Below are 20,180 nucleotides of genomic sequence, written 5' to 3'. Positions count from 1 at the left end.
CGGAGATGTATGTATATAAGTGTGTATATGTATAAGTATATATATATATATATATATATATATATATATATATATATATATATATATATATATATAGCGAAACCTAGCTGCGAATATTCTCCTCGAGAGCTGTCCGGATTACCACGCCTATACATCGGAGGATCCCTTTTGTGCGTGCGTGCGTACGTGCGTGCGTGCGTGCGTGCGTGTATACGGTCGCATAAATCAGTGCATTTCAATTTATAGGTTGGTACACGTACAAAAGCCTGCGGTAATCAAGAAATAAGAAGACACAGATCCTCATCTTACAAGATGCTGATATTGAAAACATAGATTGACATTAATTATGTCTGTTCATTGTACGCTTGACATGATGAAAATACATGTTTTATAGAGCTGTCATGTCTTACATAATACTAAAATGTATATCAATGCAAGGTATTTTTCAAAAGGAATTAATTTTAAAACGTTACAAGCAAAACATATTATTATGTATATATATATATATATATATATATATATTTTTATATTATATATGTTATAAATATATAATAATAATTATATTATATTAATTAAATTATATAAATATAATTATACAACTATATTATTAAACGTTATAAACGACTATTTTAAATTCCTTTTCTTGCTTCATCGCGATTTTAAAATAACTTACAAACGCATTTCAAATAAAAATACATATTAAAATATATCACATGTTACAAATATACGAATACTCGAAATTCACATTTATCAATCGAAACTCATCGTTACATAAAGTATTCGTGTTAATGGACATACCCGATTGAACAATTTGTTCAATGTAAATTTGATGTGACGATTTAAAAAATGCAGTTGCAATAAAAATTTTATAATTATAATACGCGCATTTATACGTACAAAATTATGCGCGAATAAACGATACGAGTCTCGAAAACACTCCACAAGCTCAACACTTTTCGTCGTGTTTTTCCGATTCATCCGATTGTAATCATCGTTGATTATGTCATACGCATTATTGATCGAGGTTTAAAAACGCATTATTCACGAGGTCGATTTGGCAGAGACATTACTGCTGACATTATTATTAATGACACCGGTAAAATCAATTTTGCAGCGGATATTGTGCACGGATAAATGAAAAGGTACTTACTTTCTCCCGATTCTACACATTGTCGTAGGCACATCATTAAATTTATATCAGGACTGTATAGATTATTTTGCGTTGCATTACACTCCTAAATACATATACTAAATCTACTACGATATTAAATCATCTCTGGAAAGAAAGAAAATTATTTTGTGCCGCTTCGCTCGTTTTATTTTTAAACGCGAAAATAAATGTTAAAGATATAAAAATAATATCCTTTCGTACAAAAGAGAGAAACATGTTTAGCTAATGAAAAGCTCGAGTTAAATAAATTTCTCGCGAGACACTCCAACTATTGCGGAGGCCACTGTACGTGCAACGTGTCTCTCGCTCTCTCGCAGCGCGTACACGACAATGGAATACTTAGATCCCCGCTGTAGCTCCTCCCCCACGCGCCATTTTCCATTGTCTTATGATTTATGTTCCCTGGTCGCGGTGTCAACAGGGTATTGATTAAAATACACACATAGCAGCCGTATCCCGGCCCGTGCATACAGATTTATGCACACATCGGTCCGGCCGAAGTGTGTGACATCGTCGTCCCTTGTAAATCGACCCCCCTCCCTTGGCCCCCCCCCCCCATCTATACTCCCAATACTCGCCGAGAGCGTTGATCGTGTTAATCGTGTAAAAAGCGCTTAGGCACGCTTCCAGGTCGAATCGTTTAACGAGGATGACCCCTTAATATGAAGAACCCCCGCGCGACCGAACATTCGGATATTCGAAAATCCTTCGGGGTGCAACGGAGCGCGCAATGGTCTCTTTCTCTCTTTCTCTCTCTCACTCTCCTTCCTCTCTTTTTCCCGGATGTATCCCTGAGAATACTTGGTCGTAAAGTTTATTTTCTTCTTCGTCGAGCAATGCGACCAGCCGTGGTATTCGCCGAATTATGCCACGCGAGAGTTGAACGAGAAGGCGTTCTTGTCGCTCTCTCGGCGGCGGCGGTGGCGGATGCAAATCGCCGGGAGTTGGTTCTGGCGCGATGGAATCTCTGAAGTAGAGAGAAGGGAAGAGGAAGAAAGGGGGCGAGATATAATATAAGGGAGTCGTATTTCGATTTTATGTCGGGCGTAATTTGCCTGCCCCATCAGCTTGCGTGAAACGCGCAGATTCTCCCCCCGATGCGACTATCTATTTAATTTTGATTTATTAAAAACGAGAAAGAGAGAAGCTATTAATTCGTCAAGTTGCGAAAAATCGTAACAATCGAATATATCGCGGATAATGATTCGATTCACACTCGAGTGTAATGCGTGTGTTATTATGCGGAGAGCTTTGACAACGCTACGATTTCCTTCCACTTCAGTGTTTCACATAGTTCAGTAAACCAACTGCATGAATGTTATCCTAACATGTAATTTATATAGTGATAGGAAAACAATTAAATTAATGAATAGGTTAATCTATATACATATATACATATATATATATAAATTGCTATAATAAAATTATTATATTATACATATATACTATTTGTTATTTTATTATTTTATTATTTATTATTATATGAAAAAAAAATATAATTATAAAGAGAGAGTGAAATGAATATTTTCATTGCATAAAATATGTACAATAAATATTTCTCGTGTTATCATATTCTATATCTTATTATTGTTGGAAAATGTTGCAAAGTATTTCAACAAATTTTCAGTAATTTTTTTTTTCTTCTTTTCAAAAAGATGCACACTAATTACTCTATGGCAATTAGAAAGCTAGAAATTTATTAACTACTCGTCTAGCAACATTGTTCCGCTTACTTAAATGCTCACGGGAAAGCATTGCTGTAAGTAATTTGCACCGTTGGTTCGCGTTTTCTTCATTACTCTTACTCTCCGCTAAAATGTTTCCTCGTTATTCATACTCACGCGCCGTTTCTTTTTGCTCCTTGTCATTCTTAATGGAAAGCATACTTATAATTCATGTATTACGATACAAATAATTTTTCATCAAGCGTATAAGAAAAATGACTTTCGAGATATCGTTTTTTTCAATGAGTCTCCATATATAATTCGCGAATAAAATCTCAAAGATATTTTAGCTATAAATATATCAATTATAATACATTATAACATTTCGTAAAATAGTTTAAAGGTGTACAACGGGTCCTGTCATTAACCGTGCTTAAGCGGTTAAGGCGGGAAAAGCGATATTCATTACTTATTCAACCGAATGCAAGTCACAGCGTTCTGATATAAATGCCAGTTTGAGGGAAAAAAAAGTGCATTCTACGCTATCTCTCACGACGACATAGCACGCAAACATCGAAGAGGAGACGCGTCCGCTGGCGCGAATACTCGTCGGTTGACGAAGTGACTCTTTATCTTAAGAGAGTCATTTTGCCCCCTTCGCCTTTTCCTCTCCGTAGGAGGTTTTTCTCTCGACTCGGCGACTCGAGTGTCATCCACCCAACGTCGTCGTCTCCGCCGCCCCTTAAGCTTCACTCGGATATCGCCGGCAGAGAACCCCGACACACTTCTCTTTCTCTTTCTCTTTCTCTCTTCCCACACCGACATTTTATTTATTATCCGCAGTTAACTCCAGTAGACCGCAGCATCCGACCAAGCTTTTCCGAAGCTCAACTGCCGCGAGTATCTGATGCGTGAAGGGTGTATTCCACCGCGTATCTCCTCTTCCTCTGAATTGGCATTGTTTAAAAGGCAACTAGTCTTTTGACGGGGCCTAACCATGTAATTACAACTTTGCTCTTCAGGACTTCAACTTTGTCGGACGAGCCGAGAATTTCGGTAGACCGATAGACCAAATATTTTTAGCCCGAAGGAACCTTCTGCATTTGACCTCTTTGGATGTCTTTGACCCGAGTAAGTTTTATGAGGACGCTCGCGATCAGTCGTATCATCGGCGATTTACGATCATGCGACGTCGACGTTTAAAAAAAAACTATAAAAATGACAAGATTAAAGTACAAAGAAGAAATTTTTTGTGAAATATTTCGGAAATGAAAATACGTATTTCTTTCGGAGGATCTGTCTTTGTGCGAATCTGCGCGAGACACAATCGAATCTTATCATTTTTCTGAAACTTCCTCTCCCAAGTGACGTCACATATATGTATCTATTAGATTCCATGTCAGTCTCACGGAAAGAGAGAGCCGAGACGATTTCGACGACGCATTTAGGCGGTATTGTAGGAAATTAGTATCGAGCTGCTGCATTCGAAGCTTGTTCAGGATTTACGTTCCGGTGACACAATACGACGTAGTTACGTCGACTGTGTTGCCCAGCATACGCTGTAAAAAGCACCAACGCGAGAGCGATCACGAATGGATAATTATTACACGTCGCTTGATTCGTCTCGCCGTCAATGACATACCGGTTGCATTCACTCGTCGTTCAAAGGAGGCAGAATGTCGATGTCATTTTGCAAAACGCGTTGAACACGAAATTTTATTCGAAACCAAGTATCTCTCGAATGTCTTAGATACATCCTTCGTACTTTCTGTCAATTTCAAAACACCTTACAAATTCATAATCATTTAATAATCACGCGATATTTCTACTTTTTGTATTAATTATATTTAATTGTTGTCTCATAATTTACTTTTGTATATAAATTAATTAATTATAAAATTATTCAAGTTGAAAATAATAAAACCTAAAAACACACACGATTTACGTAATTGATATCAAGATAAAACTGATTAAAATTTGGAACATTATTGTTTTAAAATAGAGAGTGGAAAAGAAGGTTTCCAAGAGATATCAAGACAAAAGGATATATTAGAACAAAAACGAGCAATGTTATTAGAGAATACCAAAATTGTCTGTTTTACAATTATCCTTCGTATTTTCTGTCAATTTCGGAGCATCTTATAAATTCATAGCAATTTCAGAGAATCCTATAAATTCATAATTGTTTTATAATGGAGCGACATTTACACGTAATTTCCTTTTATATATAAAATATGTTAAATTAATTGTAAAATTATTTATTTCATCTGGAAATAATAAAACGTAAAAAGACACGATTTACATGATTTGTATCAAAATAAAACTGATTAAAACCTGGAATATTTAATTTTACTTCAAGATAGTAAAAAATATAGAAAAAGAAAGATTATCAAGAGATAACAAGTCAAACGTATAGCTTCCCCAAAAAAAAAGCGAGTGATGTTATCACGGAATCTGATGAAACTTCGTTTTACCATTAGGATGTTGAAGAAAAAGTTATCACGTCGTCGGGGACGCGAGATACAACCGAGCGTGATATTACGCAATAGAGAGCCAAAAGGACGGCGTGGAATTTCCAGGTTGATTTAGGAAAGCAGCGGATGAGGAACATTTCACGCTTCCCTTCACTACAGCACACACGACGAGAGAGGTCGTCATAGTACTCACCTCGATGTATGACCTTGCTGAACACACTGGTGATGATCTGCAGCTCAGGATTTAACGTATCGCCGAGCTGAAACAGAAAACAGCTTTCTTTGTGTATCGGACTAAACGACAGTGACACCTCCACCTACCTACACGTACATAATGTGTCGTTCGCCTGCCTCTCACCCTCTACCCCCCCCCCTCTCTCTCTCTCTCTCTCTTTCTCTTTCTCTCTCTCTTTCTGTCGCATCATTCTCTTCGCCTTGATACGTTTTCCATCGATTTCCCATGAAAAGGGGTTGTTCGGTCGCTGCTAAGTGCACAGTATAAAGAGGTAAAGGCAAAGAGTCGTTTCGAAAGTTCTACATTGGGCGCACCATTAAAGGTAACCATAAAACCCAGCTAAACCGACCGCGGACTTTAAAGTAAGGATAAATAATAAAAGTTAATCCGACCACGGATCTGCCGTCGATCAAAAGTTTCGTCGTTCGCCGAACCCGGGTGGCGCAAAATTATCGCCGCCTCTCCGTCGCTCAGTTTTGCAAATAAAGTGTAAACAAGGGGATATAATGATGGACAAAAAAGGGAAACGAAATACGATCGCGAATAGAGATCGTGCAACGACACAGATAGCAAGTGGATATTCTTCGGGTATCCAGATTTATGGCGGCTCGTTAATTAAAACTGTCAATGTTTATGTCGCGGTAAAAGAAAATATCGTGTATAAATCATAAAATATATTTTACATTATATTAAATTTTATTTTTATTCTACAATATATTACATTCTACTTTTATTATAATCCTCGCATTTTTATCCTCGCGTTATATTATATTTTTATTATAATCCTTGATTATCTTTTCATTTATAAACGAAATGTACTTTTGCCATACTTTTATAGGTTTCATTACCATTTTATGATACTGCGATTATCAACCAAACGCTTGCGAAATTACCTGAGCGTTGAAAGTCTGCTGTGTAAAGAGGTGGCGTCCATTTTATTTTTCAATCCAGATATACTCGAGAATTACACGGGACGTAATAAAGATTCTCAGAGCTTGCGAGAGACGGGTAAGCGGACGTCGACGGGTTAATCTCCGTTTAAATTTGTTGTAATAAAGGGACCCTAATCTTAATTATGAGCTAAGAGAATTAATCTCAATGACGGCCGTCCTTAAGCGGTCTTAATCCTGTCACTCTGGAATAAAATTAGCTGGCAAGACTCGCGGTAATCGTTTCCTAATATTCATTTAATTGAAAGAAAATATTTTTACCACTGATGTACGAGGAAAAAAAAAAAAAAATTTTGAAAACACACACCGATATATTTTTCAAATAACGGAAACTCAAATCTCTACGTCTCTAGAAAAGCATACAGATATAAAAAAATTTTTATTAAAAATATAAGCATATTTCTTTTCCTCTCGGTATTGAAAATTATTAGTCCAATATATTGTATTATATTGTTACTCATTTTTATTTCTTTTTATTTTAATTTTTTTTCCTTTAAATTAAATAGTCTTTGTAATTATATATGCACATGAATTATTTCACTAATCCGCTTTTTACTTAATCCAATGTTCAGCATATAAAGTGCTGCAAAATCAGCTGCAACGTTAAATCCCGACATCATTCGGGCCAAAGTCTATCTAGTTAAATCCGGTCTGCAATTGCGGGTTACGCCGTCAGCATGTTGCTACTTGTTTGGCAAATCAAGTGCACACTAATTTGTAATTGTAGCTTCGTAATTTCCGCGGTAGTCGGGCAATAAACAAGCTCTGCAACGACGACGCCCCGTCGTCCTGAGATCGTATCGATCGCGCGAGAGACCCCTGGTCCTTTTAGTCTCCCTCGAGCTTACCACTATAGTGATCACGGATAAAGGATATTGCACCAAACCTGTGCGGGGAATAGCCAATGCACGACTCCACGTCATATTATGCAATCTATCCGATGGCTGTGGAGAGTTAGCCAGGCCCCTCTCTCTCTCTCTCTCTCTCTCTCTCTTTGTTTTCTCCCCTCTGGCAAGGATATAGAATCCCTTCATGTCGACCAAATTTCTCCTTCCGGGGTAGCGCGTAATTCTCGTCTTTTCTCATTAGATCAGGTACCGACTGGCAGTCGCGGCAAATTGACGCATGGCGTAATTACGAATCAGTAATTTCCTCGCAGCGTGTAAGTGATAAACAACCGATTGTGCTAATCATCACAGCTGCGTCGATAAGGAATATTTGTCTAACAAATGGGGGAGACGATGTCTCTGTCATCCTATTACAATCGATCGATTATATCTTTCACTTTCGCTTTTGCAAAAATTGAGGAACTGAACGATTAACTACTATTATTTTATTATGCAAATTTCGCTCTCTTAATACAATAAAAACGCGTGTTTTTATGTAATTTAGTTGGCGAATGAATTACAAGTAAATTCGCGGGAAATAAAGTCGCCGGAATCGCGTGTAGCGAATAAACTTTTTTATTCCGCACTTTGTTCGAGCACAGGGTTTTCGAAACTTTTTTCCCAATAGCTTTCACAGCATCGTGTGTTTATACTTCATAGATTTTAGGTTCTGGGTCGTATTTTTCCAAGAAACTTTCGATTCCGTTTTAATCGCCGTAGTTCGTGTAGTATAGTTTCTCTCGCTGACCTTTCGACATTCCATGAAGCAATCGCAGCAGCAATTGACACGCGCCATTTGTACGTGGCAAGGTCAGAATTAAGTGGCGCACAATTATGTCAATTATCGCGTAATTGTACAAATTATCAAAATTGCAATAATGAATACTTTAATTATACTGCGTCTATTGCAATAAGCTAGTCGTTAAAATAGAAGCTATAGAATAATTAAAATAATGAAAATTATAAAATATAAAATTATAATGTAAAGTATAAAATGAAAAATTATAAAATCAATATACAATATAAAATTAAAATTATGTAAAATAAAGTATTTGAAAATAAACGCTATAAAATGTTGTAAATAATTGAAGCTTATAAAATAAAATGTTGTCATATTTTAAAATTTCCTTTATTAATCAGCGTATATATATATATATATTGATGATAGAAATCTATTTGGCGCCAAAGTTTTCAGTATTATATCGCGTTAAAACGTCGACGGAGTAGAGTAGATCCGAGATCGTGGAAGTACCCCGACATTATCGCTGGGGTACCGACTCATTTGGATCTCATCCCTCAGACACCCCAGGGTATAATCCGTTTGAATTACAGTCGTCAACCCGTTGCCTCCAGACACGCCTTTACGATCTATTCGTCGGGAGATCGAGCACCTGTTAAAGGTTTCTAGGAAGGATGATGCCGTAGCGTACGCTTTGGGATTATTCAAAACGCTGACCTTTCTACGGACGCGTATTTATCCGAATTTATACTTTGGCCTCATTGGAATTTGGAAGTGAAAATTACTTTGCGGTCACCCGAAATATTTCCTATTTATGCAGAGACTTTAATTTATGACATTCAAAACTTTATCTCATTCATCATGAATAAAATGCAGAGTTCTCTCTCTCTCTCTCTTTTTCTCGCGCGTTGAAACATTTAATTTAAAATCAAATATCTCAATTATAAATATATAACTGTACAAAAAATTTTTTGAGTGATTAAATATATAATTATGTCCTAAATAAATTAAAAAAATATATCAATTCAAAAATATAAATTCAGAAAATATATTAAAATTTAATATATATATATATATATATATATATATATATATATATAAATACATAAATTAATTAAAAAAAATTATTTGAGAAATGAAAGCTACTAAAAAAAATCTTTTGCACTCGGGCCATATCTTTAGTGAGGTTCATTGAATATTTATAACTTATCTGTCATATTAATCAACAGACGGGTTACGGCAAGTAACGAGAGCTAATGTAATAGCGCACGTAGCGGCGGGGCTGTAAAATTCAGCGGAAAAAGTGCTATTATGTTCGGCATTATCGCGTCGGCGAACTCTCATTTCATCGTCTCGCTCAGCCATCACCGTGGCTCGTAAACATCCCCTTAAAAATATTCAAAGTTGCTGTGTCGTTTGTCGAGTCAAAGTGCGTCGTTAGATCCTATAGTCGTTACGACGTACACTTCTCTCATCTCTTGTTCTATCTCTTTCATCGTTTTCGTTTCGCCGCCGCGCTTTTCGAAGGTTAAGTTGTAAAAAGGAAACGGAAAAACGGACGCAAAAGACCGCCCTCCCAGAAAGAGGGTGCCGCCGACAGAAGTCGCATCTCGTTGAAAGTTTCAAAGTTATTCCGAAGGTAAATACACAGTCGGGTTAGCGGTGGTTATTGCATGTTTTATATCGCGCCCTTCTTCGGGGAGGAAGGGAAGGAGAGAGAGTTACGTGACGCTAATCTCTTGCATTTTAGATTGTGATATGCGAAAAATATCCCCCCCCCCTCCTCTTCCTCGACGGAAAATGTGAGGATATAAATTTGCTCGCGCTTTTCTATTTCTATTCAAAAATATAACACGATGAAAAATTTGTCGGTGCAATCGTGACTTTCATTACAAACGAAAAATACATGTATTTTATATAAACACATAATTTTACATCTAATATTAGATTCGTCGGAATAAAATTTTCGTCCAGAATCCACTATTAATCCTTTAAATGTTTAATTTCTGCAAAAAAAATCCTTCTTTGCAATTTATTTTTAATTTCCAACTTTTTTTTTGTTAGAAAAACTTGTTACTTTTCTAATCTCACAAAGAAGAAATTGTAACGTTAGATCAACACGAATATATTGCACGCGTTAATTTTGATATTTATATATAATTTAATAGTAAATTTTTCTCCCTTTCTCTTTAAAAGAAGGATTTTTTTGTAAAATAGAAAAAAATTATGAAAAAAAAGAACTGAATATGACATAATGTTTCCCCATAGAGGAATGTAAATTTGGCTTGCAAATAATCTGCAAGAAGCCGTTGGAAACAGTTATCCATGAGCGTTGAAGCAAGATAATTGTTTCACGGTAATAATTTTGCTACTCGAAGAGGAAATACGAACGGGAAATGCGTTCGTTATTTTCCATATATTAAAATCGTATCGCTTTGATCGACACAATCCGATTTATTCTTCATGCATACATACATTTCGCGTATCCGATACTGTTGCGATGCAAAAAAAATATATAATGGCAAATCCAGTTATTGTAAGATGTATAATGTATATAGTATGTTGCGTAATGTAATATATATGCAAATATCGCAAATGTAATTTGAAAATTGTATTACCAATATTATTTATTTATATGTTATATATAATACACACATCAAATATTTCGTTATTATTAATATACTGGTTGTAAGTCTCTAAGATTATTATTAATATATTGTTGCACTTTGATAAAAGAAGTTTTTCTTTTTTTAAGAATTTTGATTTAACTGCTACAAAAAAATTTATAATTGCTATTGCTTATGAATGAGATATATTGTATTATTTAAAATTGTACAATTTATAATAAATGTGTAGAATTTATAAATTTGTTGATTTATCGATTTATCGTGCTCTCATTGATCGACAAGTGTACAAACGTCGTGATTGTCTACCTCGGGGAATAACCGTCAGCAGTACGATTCGGCGTTTATATCGAGAAGAACGAGAGGGAATATAAATCAACGAGAGCACGACGAGAAAGACGAGAAAGACGAGAAAGAGAGACGTATAGGAGGGATAGGAAGGATCGCGACGCAGATTTAACTGCGGCATGCGGAACCAGAAGGCTCCTCTCAAAACTTTGAAATTTATTCCTGTGTTAAGCGCCCCACGCGTCTTGGGAAAGTTACCGCGTGTTTGTTCTCGCAGTTCTTCGACCGAAATAATTATGCCATAATAATGATATTGTTGGTCGGGAATGTAAGAGCCGGTAGGGCGTGTTGTTTGAAAAAATATCGGATAATGTTCGCTCTTGTCGACGTGTAATTAATGCCTATTTAATAAACTTCACCACCGTTCTACGTCGCGTATATTTTGAAAACAACATTTCATATGCGTTTCTTTAGGATCGATTTTTTAAATTTCTAACGAAAACATTTGTCTTTCTCTTGCATCTTTTAACGTGTATTATTTTCGAGAAAATTTTACTAAATTTATCACGCCCTAAATTAAATTATCTTTCTGATATATTCGTCTGCGGATGCAGTTCCAACAAAGATATTGCCACAAAAAAGAGTTAAGTAAACTCGAAGGAATTTGTATATTCATTATTTGGTGGGGCGAGAGACAAGCGTTATTAGCGCGGCTGGCTAGCATCTGTCACGCACTAACTACCGTAATCTCTACTACGCCGAATGCATTTGTAAAGGGGAGAAGCTAAGTGCGGTCCAAAGTCGAAAGTTAGTATCGCGATATGCCCTGTTAGGAACGGGGCTTCGCTATAACACGTTGGCTTGACAAGAGTCGAGGGGATGGGGAACGACGGAGGTGTTAACTGCCAACGTAATTATTAATTTATGCGCTTCGTTCGCCGAATTAAATCAGTAGACTCATCGACACCAGTCCTGTAATATAATACAAAAACATTGCTTTTTTACATATATGTTTTTGTTCTCTTATATTGTTACATATAATCCCAGACAGCAAACAATCATTACGAAATATATACAAAATATTTATACGAGATATTTAAAATAATTATTTAAACATCTTATAAATATTTATTAAAAGAAATGAATTTTTTCACAATCTTAGACTGAACAGATCATAAATATTTATCATAAATCCCAGCAAATATTTGAGAAATATTTACAAAATATATTATTTACAAATATTTATTTTTTTATTGTAAATATTATAAAATATTTAATCTATATTTTAGTAATGCGTCGAATGCAGGTTTTGATTTTTTTCTCTTAATGTACATAAAAATATATATAAAATATTTAAATAATATTTTAAAAAATTAAATATACGTATATAAAATATGGATAAAATATTTATATTTTAAATTTTTATATAAATTTATATTAAAAAAAAAAAAAAATAAAAAATAAAAATGTTTCTAAATATTTATCATAAATATCGCACGCTGCCTAAAGTATTGAGATTATATGGTAGAGCTAAGATCAGCGCGATCTTTAACTACGTCTTTATTAATGGCGTAGAAAATTACATGGCTGTAATTTATAGCGCGGCAAACTGTCGTGGATTAAAAGAATTTGAAAAATGAAGGAAAACTTTCGTGTTAAGAGCGCGTGTTCGATAAAAAATTCACTCACCTGAACCATCAACGAGATCGCCACCAGCCCTTGACTTTTATGCTGCGCCTCGCTCATATTGTGATACAGTTCGGCGTTGAAGCCGTAGACTTGTATCTGCAACAGACAACCACACAAAGAAATTACCTACTTTTTCGGACGGAATCTTATGCCGCCGAGCATAACCGTATCTCTCGCAATGCGATCACACACCGACAAATTCCGTTCTCGCACGAACAAATTCTCGAGTTTAGAGTTTAGATTCTGGAACATTTCGTGCCCGACGATGCCTCGTATTACGCTGTTTCCTCCCTCCCATCCCTCGTGGCTCCTTCCTTCTATCTGTTCTCGAGATCGAGCTCTCTTACAATCACGTCTCTCATAGATAGTTGCCAGGTGGCTTTATTGTGTTTAATTAAATGCCGAGCACGATATATTTAATATCAAAAGATTTCTTATAATATTATACTCACGACCAAGAACATTTATTTAATGAACAAAAAATGTTAATTTTCATAGATATTTATTTTATTAATTTTTTTAAGAAACTCATGTATGTATATATATATATATATAAAAGAATTTATGTTATATAAAATTAAATTTCATATTTTATTATTTATACTTTTACGTATTTATTGTATATTCTTAACTTTACAAGGTATACTCGATGATAGTAAAATTAAAAGAAATCGATAGAAAATTCCAGCATGAATGATCTATACGTTCGACGTATTCGGGGGCTTCATCTTGTATGCTTTATAAATAAATATTCCACAAATATTTTCATCGGACACATACCTATTAAATCACATTCTGATGCGAGTATATAAACTTCAGAGAGAGCACCAAGATTCTTAAGCGCATACCATATCATGGATGCACTTTTCCTTTGGCATTTTTATATGCCTCTTCTCATATTAGAATGTTCGTTTTTTTAATAAAATAAAAATATTCTTTCACACCATATACATGTGCATGTACATTTTTTTGCAAAAATATTAAAATATTTTCGAAAACAAGATTTTCTTCGATATCTGATCACATTTCAGATGTTTCCCCTTTTTACTCTCTCTTTCATATTTCTTAATATAATAAAATACGTCAAATGTGCAGCCACATTATTATGATAAAAATATCTATATTTCACAAAAAATTAAATTAAAAAAAGACAATAATTATTCAGATTTAATGTATATTGTAATTAATTATTTATATTTCACTGCAACTGTCTAGTCGATAAGACTTAATGACAAATATGCTATGTAATTTTTTTCGAATAATATCTATAGTATTGTATATATATGCAAATAAATCGCAAGATGGATCTATCATCGGTGTGTACACAAGGGAGCGGCGTTCAGTTTATAAAGGAGCGGAAACCAAGTCGCTCGTGAAATGCATCTTGTTTTTAGGACATACATCTCATTTTCCGTGTCTTATTCCCCGCGAATGTCACCTGCTATAAGTTCCGTATGCGCTGGATAAAGCGCGGAAAAGACTCGACGCGACGCGACGCGACGCGTACGTGTCCTCTTCGCGAAGAAAAGGATTTTCGCCGCGATCGCTTCCCTTTGACGTATTTCCCGTCTCTCTCCCTCCCTCCCTCTCGCTCTCTTGTATTTCCTCCATTTCTCTTGTCCTCCTTTTTCACCGTAACCATACATCTGTTTCTTTCTACCAAGGTAATAGCATTGCCACGGCACTTCCGGTTATGCCTAAGGGTATCTGAAATGCCCGCGATGTGACGAGTTCTTTTTCAAAGACGGCGGATATGCCGTTGAAACGGGAACGAGGATATGAAGTACGGAAAGTAGAGAAGGATGCAAGATATATGCGAGAAGAAAAGAGAGAAAAAGATGACGCGAGAAGAGGAGGGATTGCCTGGAGTGAGTGTAAATCCACTGCGCGTCTGATCAAAGTACGACTCGTACTACTAGGAATAGGAAAGATTCTCTCTTTCTTTTCATTTTCGTGAAATTTCCTCCCCTCCCACCCACTCCTCTCTTCCTTCACAGCACGTCCCTTCATCTCTCCTCTGCCTTTTAGCGAGATATTTTTCTCTCGGTAGCTCGTTTCACTCGTCAAAGTAGGCACCGCCGTCTTACGTGGAGCATCGAAAAATCTTGTACCCCCTCAAACGCGATTCTATTTCAATAGCGACAGATGGTTTATTGACGTAATATCGACAAGGTGAGAATAAAATTGACGATATATATCCATTTTTTAATCCGCGGTTTTTTGAAAATTTAAAGACGGAAATGGATTTACTTACTTACTTTTGTGTTCGCTTCCTGCATTATTAAAACGAGTAATTAAGAATGTGAATCATACATTTAATTTACATATATATTCAAATATTTATAGACGCTTAATAACATTATTTATTACATTTAATTTACATATATGTTCAAATATTTATAGACGCATAATAACATTACACACTGTTTGAATCTATTCTTCTATAAAAATCACTCGTAATATTGATAAAAGATATTAATTAATTGTTACCGTCATATGGCAATATATTTTCCATTCAGATGATTGTATATATATTCTTGTTTTTTTTTTTATACATCTAAGATAAACGCATAACTCGCATCTTGATTGATTACATTTTTTTCTCTGTTATCTCTCATTTGTAATTTTAGGTTAAAAAGTAAGCCAAATAACATGAAAACGAGAGCAAAGTTTGTGTTCGACGTAACTTTCCGACAAGTTTTAAGAAAGAAGAAATTAAGTGAATCAGCAAAACGACTTATTTCGACGTTTGATTGACAGTTTTTACATGCAAACTGAAAGTTTCAATATTTATCGCGGGCAAACAGAAGCGGAAGTTAGGTACGAAAACAACAGCGTCTGTGAAGAGTTCAGAGAACACTCATTTAAACTTCATGAAATTTAATGCATGAATATATTTCAAGACACTATCTACAACTCTGGCTTTAAGAAGTACATATACGCATCTATAACCACAACTTTTACCAATGTACATGGAGAAAAAAAAAAAAAAAAAAAAAAAAACGTAACCTTATCGTATATACAAGCGTTTTAATACGTTATTTTTTTAACACGTTTACTTGTTATTAAAAATTTTTAAATGATTTTGTGATACTCGATATTTTCTCCTCTCTTTTCTTTAAAGTCTAAATCTTGCAATTATGTATTTGCCGTATAATTTATTTAATCTTTTTATCAAAATAAAGCTCGAACGTTCTTTTAATATAGCTATATCTAATGTCTAATATATAAATTTAATTATCCAATAGATCCAAAGAATTTTCTCTTGACTATTTTTTTTTTTTTAGATTTTTTTTTTATATACAGTCAATCAATACAGCTGATGGAAGGAAAATACGTTCTTAACAAGTATCCAACAAATCAGCTTTCAACATGCTTGTTATAACGTTATTGATGCAGATTCGTAAGTTTACCCCCTTCGAGTATTATAAATCAGGTCATGTAATAAAAATATTTTCCATTTTATTTTCCATTTAAACTTCTTTCTCTCTGTCCAGCAAATGAAACATTCCATCTAACATGTATAAAATGCGGTTAACATTTCGGTTTCAGTTAATTAATAAACTTTACGCGCGTTGAATAGTTTCGCGTGCATAATAAATAGGACTAAATAATATTTTAAATTCTACATAAAGTTATGTAGGAATAAATCTAGTAACCTTGTGTAAATTTGCCTTGTATATAAAACATATACGAGTTTTTTTTTTATTCTCAAAAGTAAAAGCTGTGCCCTGCTTTTTTTGTCCCTCCATTATCTCTGGAAAGAACCCGGGTAAAATTCTGCGGTTCTTAGCCAGCACGCGGCGATTCTAAAATTCGTTGTCACGGGCGAGCAAAATCCTACTTGACGACCGAGCTCTAAGGGTATATATAGTCGAGCTTTCTGAAATTCGCTACGCCCTGGAAATTCGGAATTCACCGCGAGTAACCCGCGAAGTGCCTAGCTGGCCCTCTTTTTCCTCCAAGCACCTACACTTCACGTGTACCATCCGATCTCCATCGTATCTTCTGCACTCTCTCTGCCTCTCATCCTGGCCCGATCCCTCTTTCACGACCGCCTCCTCCTCGTGCTTTACCCGCCACTTTTGCCCGCCACTAGAGCATAATCACCATCAGCTGCCAAGACTGTGCGATAGACCCAACAAACACCAAGAACCGCGCATTCGAGAGAGGTAAACGCATTATCCTCTCTTTAAGCGCGACACTTCCGGCGACGCTGTCACTGGCCAACATTATTTTTACCCGCATTTGGAATTAAACGCCGACCAAGTAGCTAGTCCGGAACAGCAAAAGCACCTCCATTTCGCGTACCGGCTTCATTAAACGCGACGTCACATAAATATATCTACGATACGCTTGTGTGCGAAGCAATGTATTTTGTACAATTCCGTAATTTAATAAGCAATGTAATTTTTAGAACGATATCTTGTATTTTAATTGTATGCGCGCAAGAGAAAGCTAGCAAATTTTAAAGAGTTACCGAAACAAATTCAAGGATGTAAATTATCAGACAAGATCTATAACCTTTTAATTTTAAAAGGTTATAGATTTTTAAAAAAATATATAACCATTTTTGAATTATATATTATGATTAATTGATTCGATTATATAACATGATACTAGTTAACTTATAGCCACAACCTCTCAAGACTATCTTGTAGGTGTAATGTAAGCTGCTTTGAAACGCACGAAATTGTCTTGCACATGTAAACTTTGTCTGAATCTGATTACAAACATCCGCGTCACGCATTTCATTCTTGCAAACAGCAATCTCGGTAAAAAAAATATGATAAATATATAAATCTCTGTTTAAATACTATTTATGTATATTTATGTATATATTAAAGAAGGAATTTTTCTTTTTAAAAAATAAAATTATAAAATAATAGATAAATCCATTTTTCCTAATCGAGTGATGCGTTTTCGTAACGTATTCTTCTTACGCCTCTATTTTGGGAGCAGATGATAACGTTCCGCGAGTCACGGCCGATATGAATATTCGATACGCGCGGTTCATTCGCTGGATGCATCAAGTGTGAAATCAGTGAGTGCGATCGCGAGGGGTTTGACGTATTAAACTGAAAAATCGGCACCTCGAGGATATGCAAGGTCGGGTATTATATATAAGGCGCTACCTGAACGATGTAAAATATCTTTATCAAATTTAGAATCGATTTCAATTTAAGCACAAAAATGCGAAAAAAAACTGAGCAATTGTGAAATGTTGAAAATTAAATTGACAAACATAAATACATTGCAACTCTGAAGGATTAAAATAACTCGATTCGAAACAAGAGACACAAATTATAACGTATTGTCAGTATAATTAATGTTCGACAAATCCAAGAGGTTGCAATTAAATTTGAACAAATAAACTCTTATCGTCTAAATTTTTCGATTCAATCCTCTGTGAATTATAACCGTAAGAGATTTCATATACAACTATATTGTAATGCAGCAATATGTATATTAACAGTAAGCAAATAAACTGTAGCAAATAAAACGGACAAATTGATATCTGTGCTTCGAATATTTTAATAAAAAATGCGAACGCGGATTTTTTTTTTTTTTTTTCGTAATTATAAAGTACACGATATTGCGAAGCGAAGAGTGGCAAAGCGATGTAAAAACGTCATAACGGATGCCAAAATATTTGGCGTTCAAAGTCAACTCTGCCCGCACATTTTACGTACTCGTGAAATTTAATTTCTCATTAAAGGTAAACGCATCGCCAGAAAATGGACGGGACATCACGGATAAAATGGCCACAACTTGACGGGTACATTAAAGCGTCAATGAAAATTCATGCCCCGCGCGTATTGATTGTCCACTGACACTTGTATAATGTTTACTTCAATTTTTCGTACCGCCCAGCTATCGTTCTTGACACATTTTCCTTGTGTATATTTACTACATAAAAATATACACGATAAAATATTTATTTCGCGATGTTTAACTGTGAAAAATATGAAATGTGAAAATTTTGTATATAAAAACTCTTCGACACAAGGAATATCTCTTTCTAGTCGTCTCATCGACTCCCTTTTACCTTTAACCGGGGAACTGCACTTAATAGATCGTTTTTATTATACATCCTAGACAAGATTACCTCCATCAGCGTGCAATCTCACATCAGTCGCATCGTTACTTCTGCCTTTTTTTTTCTCGCATTCGCGAGGACGGTGCATCAAGGATAATTCACACATTAGAGGATGCGCTTACGGCGTTCTTGCGGCCTATGGGCATGCCATCACGATTTCTGGCACAATGCGCTATTCTAGTATGATAGATATACAGCTGTAATGCGGCGCATCCTCTACCTCCCCCTTGCCCCTTTACCACCGCGACCCACCTGCCCATCCACCGACTCTCCATAATAACCCACGAGTGCTGCTTGCACACAGACACACACACATACACACACAGAGAATGTCTATACGGACACAACGACGTGACAATACAACATACCGAGACATACGCGTACATTAATATGCAGATGCGTATATGTATACAAATAAATATACAATACGTATATATATATATATATATATATATATGTGTGTGTGTGTGTGTGTGTGTGTATGTAGACACACACACACACGAAGACGTCCTGAGAGTCCCTGCTATTCATATGTAGATACGTCTTCTTGCGTCATTTTGCTTGGAAAAACCGCCGAGTACTCCATTACCGTGATATCGCGTCGGCGTTAATTGAACGTGGGGAGGGGATTATACTTTCAAATTATGGCTAATTACGTTTTAGTATCGTTAATAAGGCTTTAACCCCCGGCGGGTAAAAAAGTCTCCTCTCGCGACGCAGATATTATCTCGTCTATCTGTGTTTGTCCAGGGCTTTTGATCACTGAGTTTTAAACGTCAAACGCGAATAATACGTTTCTTCGGTATTCCAATTTCCCATCGTTCCAAATAACGCATTAATAGCACTTATGACAATGGCCGGCAGTCACTGCCGTTTATCGGCGGTTTTCGTTTCAATTAAATCAATTATCGCGTATGGGACAACCGGAATTTTATTAAATAAGGATAATGAAAATAAGCGCACTTGTCTGTCTGTCTGTCTGTCTGTGTGTGTGTGTGTGTGTGTGTGTGTGTGTGTGTGTGTGTGTGTGTGTGTGTATGCGTGAAAATATAACGGGCAACGCATCATTTGCGCGTATAATGTGTGTAGAATAAACACGAAATTAATTAATAAGGTTCCGAAGCTACACGAGCTCGTAACACGTTACATACCGTCCCGCGATCCAATTAAGTCGAATCAATATCGCGATTATTAATTTATTCACCAGAGTTTACAGAGTCCGCTTTTAATATGTAACGCCGTAACGTCGTAAAATTTTAATGACGTTCAAGAAGACGAGTGCCGAGAGATCCGCGGCGGCGGAGAGAGAATGAGTGGCGAAAGAGGACCTTTATGAGTGCGAGAGAAAAAAAAAAAAAA

General features: G+C 35.7%; 1 protein-coding gene across 3 annotated transcripts in view; it reads right to left on the bottom strand.

Annotated features, from left to right (window-relative positions):
- Nucleotides 1–20,180, bottom strand: part of Carpa (Carbonic anhydrase-related protein A) — a 142,084-nt gene that overhangs the window by 10,720 nt on the left and 111,184 nt on the right. For all 3 annotated transcript variants that reach the window (XM_072900622.1, XM_072900625.1, XM_072900623.1), the window contains exons 5-6: nucleotides 12,722–12,817; nucleotides 5,503–5,569 (exon numbers count right to left, since the gene is read on the bottom strand). In XM_072900622.1, coding sequence (XP_072756723.1) covers nucleotides 5,503–5,569; nucleotides 12,722–12,817 — 163 coding nt within the window. The remainder of the gene's footprint in view (nucleotides 1–5,502; nucleotides 5,570–12,721; nucleotides 12,818–20,180) is intronic.

Source organism: Anoplolepis gracilipes, chromosome 10 (assembly GCF_047496725.1).
Source record: "Anoplolepis gracilipes chromosome 10, ASM4749672v1, whole genome shotgun sequence".
Taxonomy (NCBI): Eukaryota; Metazoa; Arthropoda; class Insecta; order Hymenoptera; family Formicidae; genus Anoplolepis; species Anoplolepis gracilipes.
Note: the sequence above shows the minus strand (reverse complement) of the source record. Positions and strands in the feature narration are given on the sequence as shown.